This window comes from Maniola hyperantus, chromosome 14 (genome assembly GCF_902806685.2).
Source record: "Maniola hyperantus chromosome 14, iAphHyp1.2, whole genome shotgun sequence".
NCBI classification, from domain to species: domain Eukaryota; kingdom Metazoa; phylum Arthropoda; class Insecta; order Lepidoptera; family Nymphalidae; genus Maniola; species Maniola hyperantus.
In genome coordinates, this window is record NC_048549.1 from 225,397 (window position 1) to 249,983 (window position 24,587).

General features: G+C 38.7%; 1 protein-coding gene across 1 annotated transcript in view; it reads right to left on the reverse strand.

Moving 5' to 3' along the window:
• Positions 1 to 24,587, reverse strand: part of mgl (low-density lipoprotein receptor-related protein megalin) — a 197,694-nt gene that overhangs the window by 44,831 nt on the left and 128,276 nt on the right. The window contains exon 2 of the mRNA XM_069502872.1: positions 1,134 to 1,253. Within this exon, the coding sequence (XP_069358973.1) occupies positions 1,134 to 1,253 (120 nt within the window). The remainder of the gene's footprint in view (positions 1 to 1,133; positions 1,254 to 24,587) is intronic.

The following is a 24,587-nucleotide window of genomic DNA, read 5'->3' on the forward strand; positions in this document are numbered from 1 at the left end:
TAGACTTATGGCATTCAAATTGAGCCCCTAGCAGTATCATCTTCACAGGCTTATATAAACATCTTTACTTGAAAGTGTCCAGTTTAAGAAATTAGTCAAAATTAGCTTATGCTCGCGACTTCGTCCGCGTGGACTACACAAATTTCAAACCCCTATTTCACCCCCTTAGGGGTTGAATTTTCCAAAATCCTTTCTTAGCGGACGCCTACGTCATAATAGCTATCTGCATGCCAAATTTCAGCCCGATCCGTCCAGTAGTCAGTCAGTCAGTCAGTCAGTCAGTCAGTCAGTCAGTCAGTCAGTCAGTCAGTCAGTCAGTCAGTCACCTTTTCCTTTTATATATTTAGATAATAGACGTGAGCTACTCACAAATTAGTGCTGTTGCTGTTGCCTCGTTTCATGCATGATACCTACGCCTAATTATCTACCTATTACCTATTGTAGTTTCACGACTGCGTTGATAGATCAGTTCAGTCAGTCAGTCAGCTTTTCCTTTTATATAAATAAAATTATATTGTATATATCGCTGTTGATTGCAAAAAATAAATAAAATAAAATAAATAAATAAATTAGTTTTAGAAAGTTTTGAAAAACTCAAAAGACAAAGTGTCGGTCAACAGCTGCCTAGTAAAGAATGTAAACGTTAAATAAACTGTAGAACTAGCAATAAAACTTTGTATAAGTAAATACCTCGTCGACTCCGCGTCGTTGACTCCTCGCTAATTTGCATTTACAATTGGCTTTTTTTTGGCATTGCATATGTAACGACCACAACCTTCTATCTTTTATCTTTACGTCGTTTAGAGAGGATCATTTATCCCTTTTCAATAGATATGGAACATGTTTTAATGTAGATTACGGGTACATACCACGATTAATTTGATAGTTTTATTGGTCGATATTTCAACCCAGTTGCACGGGTCGTGGTCACGGCGGGACTGCGGTGCTGCGAGAGATGACGTTCGAGCTGTCTCGGGCAGTAGCGAACTACCCTCTTTCTTGTTATTTTCACCGGAACTTCACGAACACGAACACAAACGCACGAACGTCATCTCTCACAACAACAGTGAACACAAGACTTTGCCGGGCTTGTGTAGAGAAGAAGAAGAAGTAAAGTAAAGGTCGGTACTCACGGCACGACTGGAATTCGTCCTCGCCCTTGTCGCAGTCGCGCTGGTAGTTGCACACCCACAGCGCGGGGATGCACTTTCCCTCGGGGCAGCGGAACATGCCGGTGGGGCACAGCGTGTCGCCTGCAACCAACAAAACAACGTGGGTTAAACATAGCATTGATACTAGAGACTAATCTATTGGTGTAAGAATCATCTAAATCGGTTCAGTATAGAGGTGCGGCCCTGTCTTGTGCGCAAGTACTACAACAAGACAACAACCATAAAACCTCACTAAACTGGAAGACGTGTCGCGTTATTATGAACTCCGTTCTTCGCGTAATCTTAATATGCTGGTGTCAGTAGTTTTCGTAAAAATGATCACAAATATCTTACAAATCCAACAACTGACAATCAAAAAGTCTAATTTGCCTATTTTGAATAAATTATTTTATTTATATTTTTGTTGAAAATGAAAAATCTGGTCACAATTTTCCCTAACTGCTGAGTGTTCAAACGACCTTATTTGCGTCTCCGCTCACCTATCTCTTAAATATGCATAAAATCATATTCAGGTTCAGCCCGTCTTATCCGCGTAGCTCACAGACGACGGGGCTTCCATTCAGATCTAGATATATAGGATTTGTCGTCTACTTAGGGTTCCGTCCCTCAAAAGGAAAAAAGGAACCCTTAAAGGATCACTTTGTTGTCTATCTGTCCGTTTGTCGTGTCTGTCAAGAAAACCTATAGAGTACTTCCCGTTGACCTAGAATCATGAAGTTTGGCAGATAGCACAAGTAAAGAAAAAATCCAAAAACTGTGAATTTGTAGTATATTATCACAAAAAAAATTAAAGGTGTTCACGAAAAAATTAATTTACTAAATCACATTAAGTTCCAGTGTGCTAGGTACTGTACGCGGCAGAAAATAATGTACATCGACCTTTCGAAAGAGATAGCGGTTTTGTAGAGCAATGTCTCTGTCGTTGAGACCGACAAAACATCACATCATGAGTGACAAAGACAACGCTCTACAAAGCCGAAACCTCTTTCTATAGGTCGATGTACATTATTATCTGCCGCGTACTATATATACTGTACGTATATCTTGTCCGATGGTACGGAACCCTTCGTGTGCAAGTTCGACTCGCACTCGACCGGTTTTCTGTAATATGGACTCAGAGTTACAGTCAGACTACCATTTAAATTGAATCCAGCTTTTCAATATACTCGACAAGTTTTAGTTGAAATTTTGTTAGTTCCACAAAGTTCACATTACTAAGTGTTTTCTTTTGAAAACGCAATAATGTGGAGTGAATACTAATACTTAGGTACATGTTTAAAATCGAATTCACATTCATAATTCAAAAATATTTACATATTTCATGTCAGCCACCTTGCGACATGTCAAAACTACACGACACGTATCTTGCGACAGGCCATACGACAGGCGATGTCGCCATCATTGCTGTCAAACGACTGCACTGCACGTAACAGCGGCTAAAGAGAGACAGCAATAGCCACAAAGCAAAATAAGAAGAAGAAGAAGAAGAGACAGCAAATGAACTGTGGCATTGCTGCTGCTGTCGCGTTGCTGTCGCTAATGCAACGTTTTACGTAATCACCCTGCTGCGCGGCGATTTGAAAATTTGATACCACTCGTTTAGATTAGTTTGAAATTCACTTCAGAAGTCCTCGGCTTCGCCTCGATCTTACAATAATACTCGGCCAGTAATCGCTTTATTTCAGACCGGACTGTAACGTATCAATCAATCAATCAGCCTGTTTGCGTCCACTGCTGGACATAGAGCGCGCCACCACACACGATCCTCTGCCTTCCTCATCCACCCACTTCCCGCTACCTTCTTAAGGTCGTCAGTCCAGCGGGTTGGAGGTCGTCCCACACTGCGCTTGCCGATACGCGGTCTCCACTCCAGAACACGTCTGCCCCAGCGGCCATCGACTCTGCGGCAGACGTGGCCTGCCCACTGCCACTTCAGCTGGCTGATTCGTTGAGCTATGTCAGTCACTTTGGTTCTCCGACGGATTTCCTCGTTACGTATACAAAGAACAAACTACAAATATTTAATTCACAGTTTAAGATAAAACGAAAAACCGGTTAAAGAGCTATTTTCATCCAATCGCAGTAAAAGTAAGCTAAGTGGAAGAGTTCGCAACTCTCTATCGCCCGCACTTTCAGTTTACAAACGGAACATCGAAAGGATTTTAGTGAACTAACCGGGGAGCGTTCCCGGGATGTTTTCGATGAGAGCTACTTACTGAGCTACTTATCCCAAACATTCTCTATTAAATAATTAGAAAAATATGTTATTTACTAATTGTGTAGACCATCGGTAAATACTTCGTAATCTAACAAACTTGGATACCCAAAACCAGCAACAAAAATTTGGCTTTAAAAAATCGGTCAAGTAACACGCTTATTACATATCAAATGCCATAGGATTAATAAGTTCAAATTTTTAGGAATAAGAATTCGTTTTCGTAAATATTTCTTTCTTTTCACAAGATTTACGTATTTCCTTCAGGCATCTAAATTCTATAAAAGGAAAAGCTGACTGACTGATCTATCAACGCACAGCTCAAACTACTGGACGGATCGGGCTGGGCATGCAGATAGCTATTATGACGTAGACATTAGCTAAGAAAGGATTTTTGAAAATTCACACAGACGAAGTCGCGAGCATAAGCTAGTCATATAAAAGAGCGAAAAGCCGAAAATTTTGGACACTCAACCCCACATACTAAGCTGTAACTGGTTAGTTGTCACCATGGATCAGAACTAATAACATTAGCCGGTTAATAGCCCCAGCCATAGCTCATAAACCCGGCAAGTTAGCCGGATAGCCGGATAGCCGGATAGCCGGATAGCCGGCCCGGCTAAACGGGAAACAATACGCTAATAAAATTTCACGACTCCCGTCATAAAAGACTGCTTTATTGCCGAAATTACGACGAACGACGGATTTCTTTGTATTTTTTGGGCCGAAACTTAAGTGATTAGATAAGAACCTTGCTGGCCCAGTGATTTAGAGCCGCGGATTTTTATTAAGACTTCGCGGGTTCGAAAACCAGTCAAGTATAACGTGACCGGTCGAGTTGGCAACACGTCCAGGCAGCGCTTTCTTGGGCGCCTTCAGGATAAGCCCTACCCCAAAAAAATTCCTAACATTATGTGATTAAAAGAAAGGGGGTAAATATTAAAAAAAATCGGCCAAGTGCGAGTCGGACTCACATACAGAGTTCTGTACTGCTATTGTACAAGAAATAACACTTTTTGATTTCTTAAATTTTCATGGCGACTATTTTGAAATTATTATTTCTATTGGTATCGAGGCAATAGAAATACACATTCTGTGAAAATTTCAATTGTCTACTTATTACGGTTCACGAGATAGAGCTCGCTAACAGACAGAGTGAACGACGGACAACGGAGGCTGAGTTATAAGGTCGCGATGATGGCATACGGAACCCTAAATATAAAAAAATGTTACTCCTAAACTATTTATACGACTTAAGGCGAACTCAGTTTTTTCAAAATGCTATTAGCAACATTGAACGAAGCAAGTAGGAGTGCAAATAATGCAATTCCACACAAACACTCGCTCGTCGCGTATTTGCATATCTGCAATATTAGTGCAAGACGAGCGGTACGTGCCATTAACTCTCCAGCACCTTCCTAGTTCCTCCCACTGTTTATTGAGTTGCAAGTTGCCACCACTTATTTGCATAAAATACTTGTATCATACAGTTAGCCATATCCATACTAATATTATAAATGCGAAAGTGTGTCTGTCTGTCTGTCTGTCCGTCTGTCTGCTAGCTTTTCACGGCCCATCCGTTTAACCGATTTTGATGAAATTTGGTATAGAGATAGCTTCAATCCCGGGGAAGGACATAGGCTTTACTTTTGATCCCGGAAACTTAAAGAGTTCCCACGGGATTTTTAAAAACCTAAATCGCGGACGAAGTCGCGGGCATCATCTAGTTCCAAATAATGTAGAGGAATACGATCCGTCCAGTAGTTTGAGCTGTGCGTTGATAGATCAGTCAGTCAGTCAGTCAGTCACCTTTTCCTTTTATATATATAGACTAGCTTGTTCCCGCGACTTAGTCCGCGTGGATCAAACAAATTTCAAACTCCTGTTTTACCCCTTTAGGGATTGAATTTTCAAAAACCCTTTCTTAACGGATGTCTACGTCATAACAGCTATCTGCATGCCAAATTTCAGCCCGATCCGTCCAGTAGTTCGAGCTGTGCATTAATAGATCAGTCAGTCAGTCAGTCACCTTTTCCTTTTTATAGACTAGCGACCCGCCCCGGCTTCGCGCGGGTGCAACGTAACTAATGTGGCATCAGTGTGGTCATTTTGTTATAATATATGTATTTCAAAAGTATAAAAAAGCATTTTCGATGAAAGCTTTCAGTCGTCTTGATTTCTTCCGACATCTTGAACAATTATCGTCATATTATTTGAACAAACTAACACAATACAATATCAAAGTAAGTATACGTATAAACCTTTCTTTTGACTCACTCTATCTATTGATGAAAACCGCATTAAAATCCGTTGCGTAGGTTATAAGATCTAAGCGTACAAAGGAACAGACGGAAGCTGTTCTATACTATGTAGAGAGCTTACATTTAATAATAATTATAGGTACTGTTGTATAAAGTAGGTACAGTATAATATTGTAGGAACCCTTGATCCTTATTACGTACTTAAAAGCTAACTAGAAAGTATTTACTCTCCCGTAGAAGAAAAACTACTACAAATTAAATAGCTATTTAATTTCGTTCAAGGAAAGGATAATAAAATGCTTAAGAAATGGCTTTAACTCCACATTACCCCGGGTCCTCTACCTAATGTGGCCGTAAACAAGGGACGATAAAGGCTAAAATTGTATAGCAACAAATGGAACTAAACGGGAGGAGGATGGCTCGCAAAGGAGTCGAGCTTGTTAGGGGATAACGAGCTTTATGTTGTGGTCGTGGACCGCGCTTTATGATTTGTTTGGTGTACCGTGTTATTGTAATGCTGGTGTTTTCAATTTTCTTTGTAGTTTTATTAAAAACCGCTACTTTGCTGCAATGGTTTTGGAAAAACGTGCAAAGTTTTATGTACCTAGGTATGTGGGTTCTTAACATAAGTAATGTTCATCGACCTTTAGAAGGATATAGCAGATTTGTAGAGCACTACGTCTCGGTCGTTGAGACCGACAAAACGTCATATAGGTATGAGTGACAAAGACAACGCTCTGCAAAGCCGAAATGTCATTCTAAAGTAATGTAATGTACATTAGGTACTTTCGGCTGCGTACTGTACTTCATTTACTCTCGATTACAAACATTACAAACATTACAAAGCAAGCTAAAAACATTTTTCGGTAAGAACTTCAAATATATACAAAGTATATAATCAAAGGGTAGAGATATCCTCTGAATAGGTTAATATCTAATATCTAATTAGTTATCCATACTTCCATACTAATATTATAAATGCGAAAGTGTGTCTGTCTGTCCGCCTGTCTGTCTGTCTGTCTGTCTGTCTGCTAGCTTTTCACGGTTCACCCGTTTAACCGATGTTGATGAAATTTGGTAGAGAGATAGCTTGCATCCCGGCAAAGGATTCAGACTACTTTTAATCCCGGAAAATCAAAGTGTTCCCACGGGATTTTTAAAACCTAAATCCACGCAGACGATGTCGCGGGCATCATCTAGTTACCTATAATACAATATGATACCTTAAATATGAAACGACAGAAAAACAAGGTTTGCCCGTTTAACTTGAGATATTCTTTAAATAATAACAATAAGTACAAAAGTGTATTGATTTATCCTTCAATCACGCCGCAATGGCGCAACGGATCAACGTGATTTTTGCATGGATATTTTTTTTTTTTTTTTTAAAGAATATTAGCCATGTTCAATGACTAATATTCCCCTTTCCTCTCCAATTAAGCGTCAGGCTTGTGCTAGGAGTAGGTACGACAATAGTGCAACAGGCGGGGTTTGAACCGTCGACCTTTCGGTTTTCAGTCCACTCCTATACCGGTTGAGCTATTGAGGCTCTTATTTGGACCTGAAGAGTGGCATACCTACTCGTAGGTTAATTTATATCCCGAAAATTCGAAGAGTCCTTACGGGATTTTTAAACTCCTAAATCTACGCAAACTCTCGAGCATCATCTAGTTCTAAATTCAAATTGTGTAGGTATTCGTCCCTAGACTTTTGATTGTACAAAAAATTTGATAGTTTTAAAAAACAATTAGATCTGAAGAAGATACGGTATTTCTCTTAAATCCAATAAGACATGGAATATGTAAGTACAATATAAGTGCATATAAAAGGGTGCCTGCATGAAACCCAGCCCGGCGGAATGCGAGGCGCCGTTCGCGACCCATTAAGCGATGCACTCGCCTTCATGCGAGCTTTATGCTGAACTGAATGTTTATAGGCGCACTAGCTTATGCCCGCGACTTTGTCCGCGTGGACTACACAAATTTCAAACCCCTATTTCACCCCATTAGGGATTGAATTGTCAAAAATCCTTTCTTAGCGGATGCCAAATTTCAGCCCGATCCGTCCAGTAGTTTGAGCTGTGCGTTGATAGATCAGTCAGTCAGTCAGTCAGTCACCTTTTCCTTTTATATATTTAGAAAGACTTAGATGAATTATTAGATACTTATTTAAAAATATTTTTCTAAATCTATATATATAAAAGGTAAAGGTGACTGACAGACTGACTGACTGACTGACTGACTGACTGACTGACTGACTGACTGACCGACTGATCTATCAACGCACAGCTCAAACTACTGGACGGATCGGGCTGAAATTTGGCATGCAGATGGCTATTATGGCGTAGGCATCCGCTAAGAAAGGATTTTTGAAAATTCAACTCCTGAGGGGGTGAAATAGGGTTTTGAAATTTGTGTAGTCCACGCCGACGAAGTCGCGAGCATAAGCTAGTAAGTAATATGTAAGCTAACTTAAAACAAAATAAAGAAGTAATTTTAGTTGTCTTGTCCATTTGTACAACTGCAGCGTAAATTAATTTGGCGAGCTGCGAACTTTAACACGTAAGATGAGATGTGGGCGGTACGTTAGCGCGATGCATTTAAGAAATGAGGCATTGCCCCGGATGCGCGGATATTTCCCGGGGGTGGAATTCGTTTAAGAAAACAAAATTTCCAGTGGAAGCTCCAGTAGCAAAGGATGACTGAAATCCGAAAGGTTCAAATCCTACCTCATGGACAAAAACAGGCGAAGTGCTCGCGCACTAGGGTTCCGAACTACAGTCGTATTTTTTCGACATTTTGCACGAAAAATCAAAAACTATGATGCATAAAAATAAATAAAAATCTGTTTTAGAATGTACAGGTGAAGACCTTTCATATGATACCCCACTTGATATAGTCACTCACTTCGAAAGTTGAAAATACTAATTATTAGTTCATGACACCAATTTAATTTTTTTTGTGTGATGTAACCACAAATTCACGGTTTTCAGATATTTCCCAGAATGTCTGCTATGAAACGTACCTACCTGCCGAATTTCATGATTCTAGGTCAACGGGAAGTACCCTGTAGGTTTCTTGACAGACCGACAGACAGATAGACAACAAAGTGATCCTATAAGGGTTCCGTTTTTCCTTTTGAGGTACGGAACCCTAAAAAGTAGACTAACCTAGATCTCTCCATCAAATTTCGTCAAAATTGGTTTAACGGATGGGTCTACATACTTTTCTCGTCCCGGAAAATCAAAGATTACATATGATACATATGATTACATATGATTTTTAAAAAACCCAATTTCAAGTGGCCGAAGTCGCGGGCATCATCTTAATTTTTTTTTAATGAAATAGTTGATTTCTAACAAAACAGATCTATCTTATTTCCGTGGGTTAATTTGGCGAAGTCAGCTGCAATGCTCGTAAGATGAGATCTGTGCGCGATGCACTTAAGAGATGAGGCATCGCCCCGGAGGGCGGATATTTCCCCGGGGCGGGCGGGCGGGCGGCTTTAACTGACACCGGACGTCTAGTCGAGGAAAACCAACATTAAAGTGGATTTTATTCGCTAGAAAGAACATTTTAAAAACTGGATTTTGTTACTTATTAGATTTTATACGCTACAGGCGTTTACAATCATCATCATGATCATGCCTTCACCAGCTCACTATTTAACACAAGTCACCTCTTAGAATGGGAAGGGTTTCGCCATAGTCAACCACGCTGGTCCAGTGCGGATTGGTAGACTTCACACACCTTTGAGAACATAATAGAGGTTTCTGCGTGATATTTTCCTTTAAGGTAGCTCAGTTCGGTGCTTTCTCCATACAAACGTAGGAGGAAAAATACAACAATATTCGATATTGTACGCACAAAACTAAGAATTATATCGATTTATCTCGTCATTATCTAGGTTTATTGATATATAAAATATTGAAAAAAATATTGATTTAAAAGTTACAAGGCTCAAAAGATTCCTATTTTAACGCTAAATTAATAACAACTTTGGGCGTAAATAAATAAGATTAGGGATATGAAAATTCTAAAACAATTTATCATTAGACGTTGTTTATTTATTCATTAGTTGAAATAACTTTACTTTGCAAACATAAATTCAGCAGTTTTTTCTCAAAAATACTTTTCCTAAACCCTTTTTGCACCCTTGATTTCAGTGAAAATCATCGTGCCTCTCAACTTTCTCATACAATGTCAAGTGAAAAGCAAACATGTTACCCACGTGCGCTGCCAATTTTGGTCGAGCGTCCTGCGTCACCTTAATTGCTCAAATTTACATAACTCTGAAAAGTTAGAGCTGCGTGCCCGGGATTGAAACCCCGACCTCCCGAAAAGGAGGCCGATTTCTTAATCACTGGCCTATCACCTCTTTTACTTACGTACAGTAAAAATTTCTAAGTATACTTACTTCTTTGTTTGTTTGAGCGCGCATTAAGAGGTATATAAACTAGTGGACTTATAGTTGAGATAAAACTTCACAACTTCGAAAAGTTAAGAGGTGCGTGTCCGGATCGAACCTCCGACCTCCCAAGTACCACTAGGCTATCAGGGCTCACATTTTATAAGTTACAAGACTCCAAAAAGCCTATAGGCCACCTAACCCTTAGTATGTCATTTTATAAAGGCTTTAAGCGCAAAACGGCAATTAGATCGGGCGGCCGTTCCTAACGATGCTTATCTGAACCATTCGTTACGGGAACGGGGGTTAAGTGAAAGTAATGCCTTTGCAATAAAACCATTCATTAGGTCCCAGTCCACTGGCCCGGGCTTTACTGCTAAATAGTTTTAAATGTCTCTCCCCTAAATCGGTTACTTATTCTTCTGATACTGATATACATTACTGCAATAACTATTGCTTTTTAGGGTTCCGTACCCGAAGGATGCCAATGCGACCCTCCTACTACTAAGCCTCCGCTGTCCGTCTGTCTGTCAGCGGGCTGTATCTCATGAACCATAATAGGTAGAGTTGTAGTTTTTACTTAGTGTGTATTTCTATTACCGCTAAAATAAATAACAAGTTCATAACAAAACTTTCAAAATGGACGCCATGTAAAATAAAAACCGGCAAGTCAGACTAGCACACCGAGGGTTCCGTACTACAGTCGTATTTTTTCGACATTTTGCACGACAAATTAAAAACTATTATGCATAAAAACAAATAAAAATCTGTTTTAGAATGTGCAGGTTAAGGCCCTTTCATGAGGTACTCTTTTTGATATAGTTATCTTACTTTGAAAATAGAAAATACATTTAAATTTTTGTGATGTAAGTAACTACAAATTCACGGTTTTCGGATTTATTCCTTTATACTTGTGCTATAAGACCTACCTACATATAAAATTTCATCATTCTAGGTCAACGGGAAGTACCCTATAGGTTTTCTAGACACGACGGACAGACGGACAGATAGACAGACAGACAGACAACAAAGTGATCCTATAAAGTTTCCTTTTTTCCTTTTGAGGTAATCATCATCATAAACCCATCGCCGCGCCGGCTCACTACAGAGCACAGGTCTCTGCCACGGGGTCTGGCCAGTTTTATTTTTAAAAACCTAAATCTACGCGGACCATGTGGTGGGCATCATCTAGTGTCTAATGCTATATTTCTAACTAGCTTATGCTCGCGACTTCGTCTGCGTGGACTACACAAATTTCAAACCCCTATTTAACCCCCTTAGGGGTTGAATTTTCAAAAATCCTTTCTTAGCGGATGCCTACGTCATAATAGCTATCTGCATGCAAAATTTCAGCCCGACCCGTCCAGTAGTTTGAGCTGTGCGTTGATAGATCAGTCAGTCAGTCAGTCCAGTCAGACAGACACCTTTCCTTTTATACTATATTTAGATACCCATATAGAAGTTATAACAAATGCTAAAGTAACATTTATGGTAATAAGAATAAGTACATACTTTAAGTTCTCTCTGTTTTCGCTTCGTCTGTGTGAAAATTAATTTCGCGTACAAGATCAGGTTTCCTTAGCTCTAACAATATCACTTTACTTAAAGCATTATTTTCTTCCACTTTATTCACTTAAATTAAAATAAACAATGGTATATTGTACCACTCTTTGTATTGTGAGGTAATGTTGGGTTCCTTTACGCAGACTCCATTACGGACTGTCATCTCCACATAATATCGCTATGGGGAAGTAAGGCACTTGGCCCACTACCGATGCTTAGCGACGAACTAGAAAATAGCAAAAGCAACGAGAGAGTGTAGTTGGGATAGTTTTGTCGCTGGACTATGAATCGATCGACTCGCCAGATTACAGCTACTTATACATTATAGCATAACATTAGAATATTTGAAAAGAGCAACCGTCGAGTTTCTTGCTGATTCTTCTCGGTAGGAAAGTCATTCCGAACTAATGGTATACTTATTACCTATGCTTTTGACGATGCAAAAGCACTTGTAAAAGTTTATTTGCATAAAAATCGTTTCTATTTGTATGAGAGACTGTGCGAGTGCGACGGTGAACTCGAGATATACATGCACAAACTGCGCGAGTGTTTTTACCGCCAAGAGAGCGTCGCTGAGCGAGTTTTTTTCTTTGATAGCTCTTATCGCTGCAATAAACTAGTGCAGAGAGAGTTTTCGTGCACAGTCAGCGATCAACTAAAATATATTTATCTCTTTTATTGACTCGGAATCATACATCTCTTGAACGAGGAAATAGTCGTAGCTTCTTCTTCGTCGGCGGTGGGACATGTGCCTTATATTTTGGTACCGATTGTAGGCAATATTAAATAATAGATATAAAATTACTTCCTTTGTAGTTAAATGAATTCAATATTATCATTTTGGGATCCTAAAATTACTTATTACTCACGTCGGCAAGATATTACATTATTTCCTTTGTAAGTACATTTTAATATTGTTTTGGAATTCTCTATTCTAAGATTACTTTTTATGTAAAACGTTTTATAAATGTTCATTAAAATATTACAGGGATTATTCCAATTTCCAAGTATCCCACGTCTACCACGCTGGCCATGTGCAGATTGGTACACTTCACACACCTTTGCGAAAATTATGGAGAACTCTCAGGCATGCAGGTTTTCACACGATGTTTTCCTTCCGAGAGAGTAATATTTAATTTTTATAACGCACATAACTCCGAAAAGTTAGTGGTGCGTGCCCGGGATCGAATTCCCGACCTCCGACTAGAAGGCGGACGTCCTAACCACTAGGCTATAGGCTAGGGTAAAGGGAAAAATTCAAAAACCGTGAATTTGTGATTACATCACAAAATAATAGTAATTAAAAAGTGTTATTTTTTGCGGTACGGAACCCTTCGTGTGCGAGTCCGATTCGCACTTGACCGGTTTTTTTGGCTATTAGCCGTCTCTACTCTCGTTATTAGAAATAAGTGAGCCACGAGACCAAAGAGTAAGATAGCCAAGATAGCTTAAGTACCTATTTTCCGAGTCTAAATAGAAGAAAATGTAGTGGAAAAAGCGTAGAGGAGAGGATAAAATTATTTACAGCGCAAATAGGATCGCAGCGGCCCCGTGTCGTTGTTTTATGAATATAAAGTGGTCTCAGTGCGCCGACCAATAAACCGATATTAGTTACAAAAACCGGTAAAGTGCGAGTCAGCTCGCGCACCGAGGGTAACTACAGTCGTAATTTTTTGATATTTTGCACGATAATTCAAAAACTATGACGCAAAAAATAATTAAAAAATTAGTTTTAGAATGTATACAAGTTAAGCCCTTTTATATGATACCCCACTTGATATAGTTATCTTACTTCAAAAATTAAAAATACTAATTATTAGTTCATGACCACATTTTAATTTTTTTTCTGTGATGTAACCACAAATTCACGATTTTCGGATTTATTAATTTACTTGTACTATAAGACCTACCTACCTACCAAATTTCCAACGGCAAGTACCTACCTACCCTATAGGTTTTCTTGACAGACACGACGGAGACAACAAAGTGATCCTATAAGGATTCCTTTTTCTTTTTGAGGTACGGAACCCTAAAAATCTGATATTCCCAAACAATCTTTTCAAGATTTATAGATAATTTATAGGTATGTATCTACATACATCGATGCCCGAAGGGCACAGGTACCTAAATGTCACAATATTAACATATCATCATTTATGTTTGATTAGTGTAATTGGCTTTATGGCCGTTCTAATTAAATAATAAATAAATAAATAATAATAATAATAATCATTGAGATAAAACCACAAACATCCAACATTTTCTATTATAATGTTTAAATTAGGAAAAAATGTCCAAGAATGGAAAATTGAGAAAATAACATTATTTTCCAATTTGTAACAAATGAACCGCCAAATATAAAGCAATATGTCCGCGGGCCACATCACGAGACAATCTAGTCGACACAGACTTAGGAGAAAGATAGACTAGGCTGAGTTTGTTGTGGGCGCGTTTGGAACCGCTAGCTTTAGCTTTAAGTACGTATTTAATTATCACTACATGTCACCACTATATCATGTTACAAATTAACATTTTTGACTATCAGTAAGACTTAAGAGTAACCTATTACCTACTAGCTTATGCTCGCGGCTTCGTTCGCGTGGACTACACAAATTTCAAACCCCTATTTCACCACCTTAGGCGTTGAATTTTCAAAAATCCTTTCTTAGCGGATGCCTACGTTATAATAGCTATCTGCATGCCACATTCCAGCCCGATCTGTCCAGTAGTTTGAGCTGTGCGTTGATAGATCAGTCAGTCAGTCAGTCAGTCACCTTTTCCTTTTATATATTTAGATTCTAAATAAATCATTTGACTTTGACTTAGACAAATTTTATATCTAAGAAACTTAGTCAAATACGAATTCTGTGTGGGAAATAAACAAACAGCGCACCAAGTGCCAAATTAAAATTAAGCATAAAATGACAGATTTACGCCAACATAGTGGCTAATTCTGTTGTACACAATCTCTAAACTACACTTAAATGGCACGTCTAAATCTATTGCTATGACCTTTCATATTATTGCTTGCTCAAAAGGATAGCACTAGGTTTAGACCTGTTAATTTAGTTTCGTTTAGAGATTGTGTACAAGAGAATCGGCCCCATTATGCAGTTAATTTTGTTGGAAACTCAAGGCTCTATACTCTTGCACTAAGTTAATCACATAGCTGGATTCACTTTTCACGTTTGTTCATAAGTGCTCCATCTACGTTTTCCTCCAGTCTGTGCTAGTGGATAACAAAATAAATTGTGTCGAAACTCGTGGGGATTGTTTTTAAATTTCGTTACCAAGTTGCAGGCACGGTCCAAACAATGGTGAGATGGACTTATGTGGGGTCGGTTAGTGTGAGCGGGACATGTAGTTACCGACGAGTTTTCGTGAAGGGGAAAAGTTAACTCGACGACAAGATTTGAAAATAACGACTTGTGCTCGAACCTGATCGAATTTTCGCGGTCTATATATTCTAGACATTTTTCTTCTGTACTTATATAAAAGGAGAAACTGAATACCTAACTGACATATCAACATATTATAGCTAAAACTATTGGGTCAAAGCTATAGTCTATGGAAAGCATGTACCTAGGTTTTTTTAAAGAAATGATTCTGAAAAATTCCTGCAGGACGAAGTTTAGTAGGCATGTCTCTACTTTTATAAAATTGTTAGACAAGTACTAGTTTTTAGTTTTTACACATTATTGACCCTGACCCCCGCGGGGTCCGTACCCTTGTACTTGTATAAGTTTATCAAGTAATTTAACTTAGTATTCATTTAATTATAATATTTATTTTGTATTTTATAGCTTAGGTATATTTTTCATGTTTAGGTTAGGTTATTTTAATGTACGACTTGTTTTGTTTAGTGCTCGTTGTGACTGTCCGTAAGTTGAGTTACACGAGACCTGTAAAACTCGATAACATCCATACTAATATTATAAATGCGAAAGTGTGTCTGTCTGTCTGTCTGCTAGCTTTTCACGGCCCAACCGTTTAACCGATTTTGATGAAATTTTGTACACAGTTAGCTTAAATCCCGGACATAGGCTACTTTTCATCCCGGAAAAATAAAGAGTTCCCACGGGATTTCAAAAAACCTAAATATTCGTGGACGAAGTCGCGGGCATCATCTAGTTTTATATAATTTTAAGTGTGTAATTCTGTGGGCGGTTCTGTGACAAATAAAATAAAATAAATCAAGTACATAAAAAAAATAAGTTTCTTATTGTGAATGTTTTAAAATATTAAATAAATAGATGAATCTTTTTCTATTTCTAAGAAGAACAGCGGGAAACACTTAACTTTAAAATAATATTGTGCAATTGTGTAAAAACAAAATCACATGTAAAATGACGCAGTCAGATTCGCAAATGTTACAATAATATCTATAATTTATTGTAATGCCACTGGATTTACTTGACAATAATGTATTCAAGCGGATCTTACATTAATAATAATATTATATTTTAAAATACAAAAGCTGTGATAGCCAAGTGGTTAGGACGTCCGCCTTCTAATCGGAGGTCGGGGGTTCGATCCCGGTCACGCACCTCTAACTTTTCGGAGTTATGTGCATTTTAATTAATTAAATATCACTTGCTTTAACGGTGAAGGAAAACATCGGGAGGAAACCTGCATGCCCGAGAATTCTCCATAATGTTCTCAGAGGTGTGTGAAGTCTACCGATTCGCACATGGCCAGAGTGTGGTGACCGTGCTCTGTAGTGAGCCGGTGATGGGTTGATCATCATCTATTATTGAGAGATTCTTATAACGGACTAGCTTTGCCCGCGATTTAGTCTAACTAAACGAAATAATACTAAACGCCCGGGCTGTGCGGGTGTGCGGGTGTGCGGGTGTGCGGGTGTGCGGGGCGTTCCCACCCCTATTGCCATCTCGACCTGTCCCGTACTATACATTTCATTACAAATACACATGGAATATCCGTAACTGACTGAAAAATATAAAAGGGAAAGATGACTGACTGATCTATCAGCGCACAGCTCAAACTACTGAACGGATCTGGCTGAAATTTGGCATGCAGATAGCTGTTTAACATAGACATCCGCTAAGGATTTTAAAAATTCAACCCCTAAGGGGGTAAAATAAGGGTGTGAAATTTGTGTAGTCCACGCGGACGAAGTCGCGAACATAAGCTAGTATTAAATATTTTATATAGCGCTTTGCATTACAATAAGGAAGGAGATTCGGGTATATTTCACCGGCTGTCATTCACAGTTCACTCCTAGGCTCAGTACACACACTCTACACAATCTTTAAATTCCTTTTAAGGATCTCTTATTTCGGTTCTTAGCGTATCTTGGAGAAAAGAGGTGTTTTAGACCTCATATTTTCTTACCAATGGCATAACTTTTAAAGCAGCTACACTAATGCAATGTTTTCGATCCTTGAAAAACACAATTAACTAAAATGATCCGCATTTAAATGGTTTATGGTCGTTGATCTATCATTTTATAGTGCAACAAGTCGTTATTAAATAACACACTAACAACCTTGCAAAAAACGAACTAAAGTTTTTTTTTAATATTTGAAAATGGCGCCCATACAGCCGTCTTTTTAAAGTTTTCTCATAAAATTATAACCAGTCTCACTCAGGATGATCTCACCGTACATCCAAATCTGTTCATGGATTTTAAAGTTATGGTGGAATAAAGAAACTCACATGCGTACCTATAGTACGCGACAGGTGGAGATTGCAATCGGGGTGGGAAAGCCCCGCACACCCGTACAGCCTCCGCACTAACCCAGTGCGGGATAGCGCGGGCGACGTGCGGGTGTGCGGGGCGTCCCCCTGCCTCATGTCATCTCGACATGTCGTAGTATACATGAACCCTGAAAAGTCGGCAGTCGTGTAATAGGTAAGTGTAGCCGTGACAGGTCGAGATGTCAAACGGTGTATGAGGTGGGGCGCCCCGCACACCCGCACGTCACCCAAGCTATCCCGCACCGGGTTAGCGCGTGAGCTGTGCGGGTGTGCGGCGCTTCCCCTTCCCGATTGCCATTTCGACCTGTCGCCTACTGTATCTATTTTATTAATTTTAATTAAAATACCTGTGTATACTATGCCTTACGCTAAGTATAGTTAAGATGTATGGGAGGTGATTTAAATACTTTTTATGGGACATTCCCGAGCCCCCCCGAGTTGGGGCTGATCGACTGTACGACAGAATGAATGGTTTGTTCGCGAATCATGGGCCATTATCAATTTTACATGGCCATCCCATCGACGCGCATTATGGATCTTATTACGTGCTAGCGGTGATTTTGGAAATTATTTTAGGCGTATCTTTGTGAGGAGGACATTTTATAATAAACTAGCTGAACCGCCCCGGCTTCACTCGGGTGGAATTTAGAAAATTGAGGGGGAGGTGGAATTAAATTAAATCTCTCCGTAAGAACCTTCCTCGTACTTCAAGGTACTACACCTCGAATATTATAAAAAAGAATTAGCGAAATCGGCTCAGCGGTTCTCGAGATTTGCGATGACCAACACATTCGGTGATTCGTTTTTAGGGTTCCGTACCACAAAATGAAAAACGGAACCCTTATTGGATCACTTTGTTGTCTGTCTGCCTGTCTGTCAAGAAAAATACAGGGTACTTCCCGTTGACCTAGAATCATGAATTTTGGCAGGTAGGTCACATCTTATAGCTGACATTTGGGGAAAAATCTGAGAACCGTGAATTTAGGGTTAGATCACTCAAAAAAAATCAAATTGTGGTCATGAACTAATAATTAGTATTTTCAACTTTCAAAGTGAGATAACTATATCAAGTGGGGTATCATATGAAAGGTCTTCACCTGTACATTCTAAAACAAATTTTTATTTATTTTTATGCATCATAGTTTTTGAATTATCGTGCAAAATGTCAAAAAAATACGACTGTAGTACGGAACCCTCATTGCGCGAGCTTGACTCGCACTTGGCCGGTTTTTTTAAGGTAGTTTAGTAGTTAGTATAGTGTTGAAGTTGTAGAAAATTTATTTGGAAAAGCATAATTTTCAAAATCGATGGTATGGAATGGGGCAGATGAAGTGAGGAATGGAGCCCACCACTTCATTAGCATAAAACATCGCGGTGCTGGAATACATAATACGAAACATTGGCAAAGATCGGCCGATAATGGCGCCCTGTTTAGCCATTCCATTGTGTTTTGATTTATATCAAAAAAAAAGAAAAAAAAGTGAAAAATGTTATTGGTCATATTTTTTCTTCCAGGCGTGAAAATGTGCTCCATTACATCTAAATATATAAAAGGAAAAGCTGACTGACTGATTGACTGATCTATCAACACACAGCTCAAACTACTGGACGGATCGGGCTGACAATTTTTGAAAATTCAACCCGTAAGGGGGTGAAATAGGGGTTTGAAAGTGTAGTCCACGCGGACAAAGTCGCGAGCGTAAGCTAGTTCTATAGTATAAGCGCTTGTCAAACAAATTAACACAAAGATATATTGTGTGACCGCCCTCTAACGACATAACCCTCTCTAGGCACATGTTGACACAGCCATCGAGACTGGAGAGGCATCGAGAGGGCTGATTGATATTGGGAGGAGGAGGGCCAAACTAATTGGCTGAGTCGCGGCTCGGCCGGAATGTTCTCATTAAACTTACAACAAGTTTCTATTTCATTAACAAAACAGCGGAGCCTTACCAAGTTGAACCTGATTTCATAATGAGGAAACAGGCGAAAATGCTGATCGCATTTAGATTCAAGATTAAAAAAAAACCGGCCAAGTGCGAGTCAGGCTCGCGCAACGAGGGTTCCGTATTACAGTCGTATTTTTTCGTCATTTTGCAGGATGATTCAAAAACTATGATACATAAAAATAAATAAAAATCTGTTTTACAATGCACAGGTGAAGACCTTTCATATGATACCCCACTTAATATAGTTATCTTACTTAGAAAATTGAAAATACTAATTATTAGTTCATAACCACAATTTAATTTTTTTTTGTGTGATGTAACCACAAACTCACGGTTTTCAGATTTTTCCCCAAATGTCAGCTATAAGATCTACCTACCTGCCAAATTTCATGATTCTAGGTCAACGGGAAGTACCCTGTAGGTTTCTTGACAGACCGACAGACAGACAGACAGACAGACAGACAGACAGACAGACAGACAGACAGACAGACAGACAGAAAGACAGACAGACAGACAACAAAGTGATCCTATAAGGGTTCCGTTTTTCCTTTTGAGGTACGGAACCCTAAAAAACCAACTTCAATATAGGCGTTAAAGTCGGTTTTCTTTTATTTCTTATCCATTGAGGAGTTCCATTATCTATCTTCGAAGATGGTCATCAGACCTTTATATGGGACCAATTTGGAAGTAGGTATGCCCTTTTAAACAAAAAAAGAATTTTCAAAATCGGTCCAGGCGTCTTTGAGTAATCGGGGAACATACATTAAAAAAAAGATTCCGACGAATTGAGAACCGCCTCCTTTTTTAAAGTCGGTAAAAAAATACGAGACATTAATCATTAGCTGGTGAAAGACTGGCTCAAAACCTTTTGCGCAAAGGTTTAGCCTGGCTGTCCAGCGCGGAAATGGAGCCAGTATTCTTGGCACCATTCCGCGCGGGCATGATTTTTACAGTAATTAGATATTTTGATTCATTAGCATGTACTAAATTAGGTATCATAATTTTATTATGGTTCTTAGAATTACTAAGCAAGTAAATAAATGTTAGATACAGAATAAATTAATAAATAACCCATTATAAAAAGAAAAGAGACCATGAAACGATTTAGGTAACACAATAAAAAACCCCGTATATTCATACTTGTCTGTTTTGCTACATACAGTGCGACAAGGCTCTCTTGGCACTTGAATGACATTGACAGGGGGGCGCTGTTGGAGAACAAAGGCTTAGACTATTCAAACAATAACAAAAAGGACACTTGACGGCAACGTTAGTTCCGATTTTCGCCACGCGCCAAGACAGCTTTGTCGCACTGCAATTATAAAAGTTTTAAATAATACGTGTAAGATACACAAAATAAAATAAAATTGGTAGATGATTTGGTCTTCCCTGAGAAAAGAAAAATATATTCAGAGTTACTTAGTACTCAGAACACAAAGATATACGTTCGACCAGTAAATATTGCACAGCGAATTTTAGAAAGAGATTTCAGCGTCGTAGAGCGTCGTCTCTGTCACCTTATGTGACTTTTTTTCACTATCAACGACAGAGACAAAGCTCTACGAAACCATCATCTCTTTCTAAAGTGCGACCTGCAATATTTACTGGCGGGTACGGTAAATAGTAGGATAGATAGAAAACAATAAAACACTGAAAAGAAGTGGTAAATCACGCAATCTAAGCCCGCTACGACGTACCTTTGAAGCGTATCTTTTTAAAGAATTGCTTCGGATACCGAGGCTTGGTGCGCCCCGTCCGCCCTGCAAACACACATCATGCTGTGAACACTAGACTTATATACTATAGATTACATTTTAATTACTGAATATTCATAAGTTTCATAATTATGGTTTCATAGATGATACCCGCGACTTTGTCGATAAAAAATAGCCTATTTCACTCTCTATTCGTCTTCAACTATACCCATGCAAAAAATAACGTCGATCCATTGATTCGTTGCGACGTGATTGAAGGACCAACCAACAAACAAACACGCTTTTTCGTTTATAATATGGGGAGTGATGGGCAGTGACTGATATGCGATTACTCTAAATTTCCTTCAAACTCCTAAAATTATGGTTGAAACAATAATCCTTAACGCAGGAAGGTAGAAATGATGCTGATGAGTGAATTTTCAGAGAAATGTTTTATTCAATGAATTAACAGCTTCTTACAGTTGTCGGCATAAATCCCTTCATTGGTATGCATGTATACAATCAGAGTTTTCAAGAGGCTCTGCATATTCATCGATCAACTGGGGTTTTAATGAAATATACTCGTTTACGAATTTCGTATCCGTTTACAATTTACATGAGATAATCCCGCGCCTGGTGCCAATTATACGAACTAAAGGTACCAATTCATCATTAATTATTGTCATTAATATCAACCGATAGAGGTCCACTGCTGGACATAGGTCTCTTGTAGGACTTTTGCACGCCACGGTTTTGCGCCGTCTGAATCCTGTGACTCATTTGTTTTCGTCAGTCCCATCAAGTGGGGGGGGGAGGGGGGGTGTTTACACTGCCTTTTCAGGTGCTAGGTCAAGAAAGAAGTTTAGGTAAACTTAGCATCAAGGTCCTAATGACGTTTTTATTCCTATCCGCTCCATCTGCTGGCGATATATCAAGCGTCCAAATTGCCGCCCTCTGAGTCGCCTCGTTCTACCCATTTGTCGTGAGTAACAAATGTTACCGTCAACTTATCCCACATTTGTTTGCATACATATAATATTACTTACGTAGCTGTGATAGCCTAGTGGTTTTTTTTACAAATTTGTTCCTCCCTTTTTTCCCCCGACATGGCGGTCGGAGATTGTTCTAGCCTAGTGTTCCTAATCGGAGGTCTGGAGTCCTTTTCGGAGTTATGTGCATTTTAAGTAATTAAATATCACTTGCTTTAATGGTGAAGGATGGAACGATCTCGATCATGTCTGGCAGTAGAGCTTTTAAAGTGTAGTGAAATTACCTGAAAAAAATAAAATACATAATTAGTAAAAATGTCTGATGATTAAATTGGAGTTAAGGGTGTATCTTTATATCTCTATTTCTGCTCTACTAATTATACTAATTATATATTATGCAAAAATGTGTTTGTTTGCTCGTTCATTTGTTCATTGGTTTATCCTTCAATCACACCGCAACGGAGCTATGGATCGGTATGATGTTTTTTGGCGTGACAGTTAAAGACCTGGAGACTGGAGAGTGACATAGACTACTTTTTAGCCCGGAAAATCAAAGAGTTCTCACGGGATATGAAAAGCCTAAATCCACACGGACAAAAACTTTTAGTGAACTTGAGTGTTGCGGCTCTCTTCTAGTGTGCGACAATTGAGCGTAGAGAAGCCACGAACATTTCCGCGGCATTCGCGTTTTCAAGTTGTATTTATTTTATGATTGCAATATGGATGCAAAGACGAAAGTTTCGTATTTCGCCATACTGACGCTACCTGTGACTTCGCGTATTTCGAATAAAATGGTAGCGACAGCAGAAAAAGTTGAATTTTGCTTATAGGTTAAATAAAAGTTTGGGCAAATGGAATATCATTGAATAGGGCTTTTAAAGTCATAGTTAGATTCCTTTCACCATTCATCATCATCATCATCAACCCATCGCCGGCTCACTACAGAGCACGGGTCTCCTCTCAGAGTGAGAAGGGTTTTGGCCATAGTCTACCACGCTGACCAAGTGCGGATTGGCAGACTTCACACACCTTTGAGAACATTATGGAAAACTCTCAGGCATGCAGGTTTCCTCACGATGTTTTCCTTCGCCGTTAAAGCAAGTGATATTTTAATTACTTAAAAACGCACATAACTCCGAAAAGTTAGAGGTGCGTGCCCGGGATCGAACCCCCGACCTCCGATTGGAAGGCGGACGTCCTAACCACTAGGCTACCACAGCTTCACCATTATTCCGTTTAATTGACCATTCAAGATTTCCGAGTCTTCAAAGTTTAACAGCAGATATGATGCAGTGCAAGCCGCAGTCGAGTTTTTGAATTTTTTTCAAAATACTTGGTATGATTTGAAACGAGTGGGATAGATGGATAGATAGATAGATAGAAATAGTTTATTGCACACAAAACATGAGATAAACAAGACAAAAAACAAAGAAACTAAAAACAATTGAATGACTGACTGACTGATCTATCAACGCATAGCTAAAATTACTGGACGAATCGGATTACAGATATCCATTATGAGTAAATGACGTAGAAAGAATTTTTGAAAATTCAAGCCCTAAGGGGTTTAGATTAATAGGAGGATTTAATAATAGTTTGAAATGTTTGTAGTCCACGCGATAAAGTCGCGGCTATATGTTAGTCTTACATAAAATTAATAAATTTTTATAACTATTTTTGATTTTGTTGCTCTCAAACTAAGGCGATAGGCCAACAGAACCTCCAGGCTAAGTTCTTCATGCTTCAAAAGTCAAATCTAAAAGATAGTCTAGCAATGAAGATTTTTGTTTTATGCAGTCGGTACTTAGTGAGCGTCTTTACGTCTGAAACACAATTTGAAGTCTGTTGCGGGAATAAAATCTAAGTAAAGCCGGCAAGTGCTCTGTTCGTTTGTTTTCGTTTTGCTGTGTTCGGTACGCCGCAGCAACTCTTATTTCAACTAGTGAATGTTTTGCCATTCTAGTACTTAGGTACTTTGAAACTATATATTTATCAGTACAAAAACTTAAAAAAAAGTGAATCGACTTCAATAGCAAAGAAAAGTATGACATAATAATTTTAAAATTATGAACTTAATGTAAGTACATAATTTAACAATTATTATTTAATTTTTACCAATTTACTATTCAACCGATGAACTTATATTGCAGCCTGTACATAGTATGTGAAGTCGGCGAGGCGCGAAAACAAAAAGAAGATTAAATATTTACAAAGTAAGTATAACAATAATATTAAAAAACCGGCCAAGTGCGAGTCTGGCTCGCGACCGATGATTCCGTAGTACAGTCGCGTTTTTCGACATTTTGCACGATAAATCAAAAACTATGATTCATAAAAATAAATAAAAAACTGTTTTAGAATCCACACAGGTGAAGCCCTTTCATATTATGATCTTCGAAAATTGAAAATACTAATTATTAGTTCATTATCACATTTTATATTATTTCTCGTGATGTAACTACAAATTCACGGTTTTTAGATTTTTCCCCACATGTCTGCTATAAGACCTACCTTCCTACCAAATTTCATGATTCTAGTTCAACGGGAAGTACCCTATAGGTTTCTTGACAGACAGACAACAAAGTGATCCTATAAGGGTTTCGTTTTTCCTTTTGA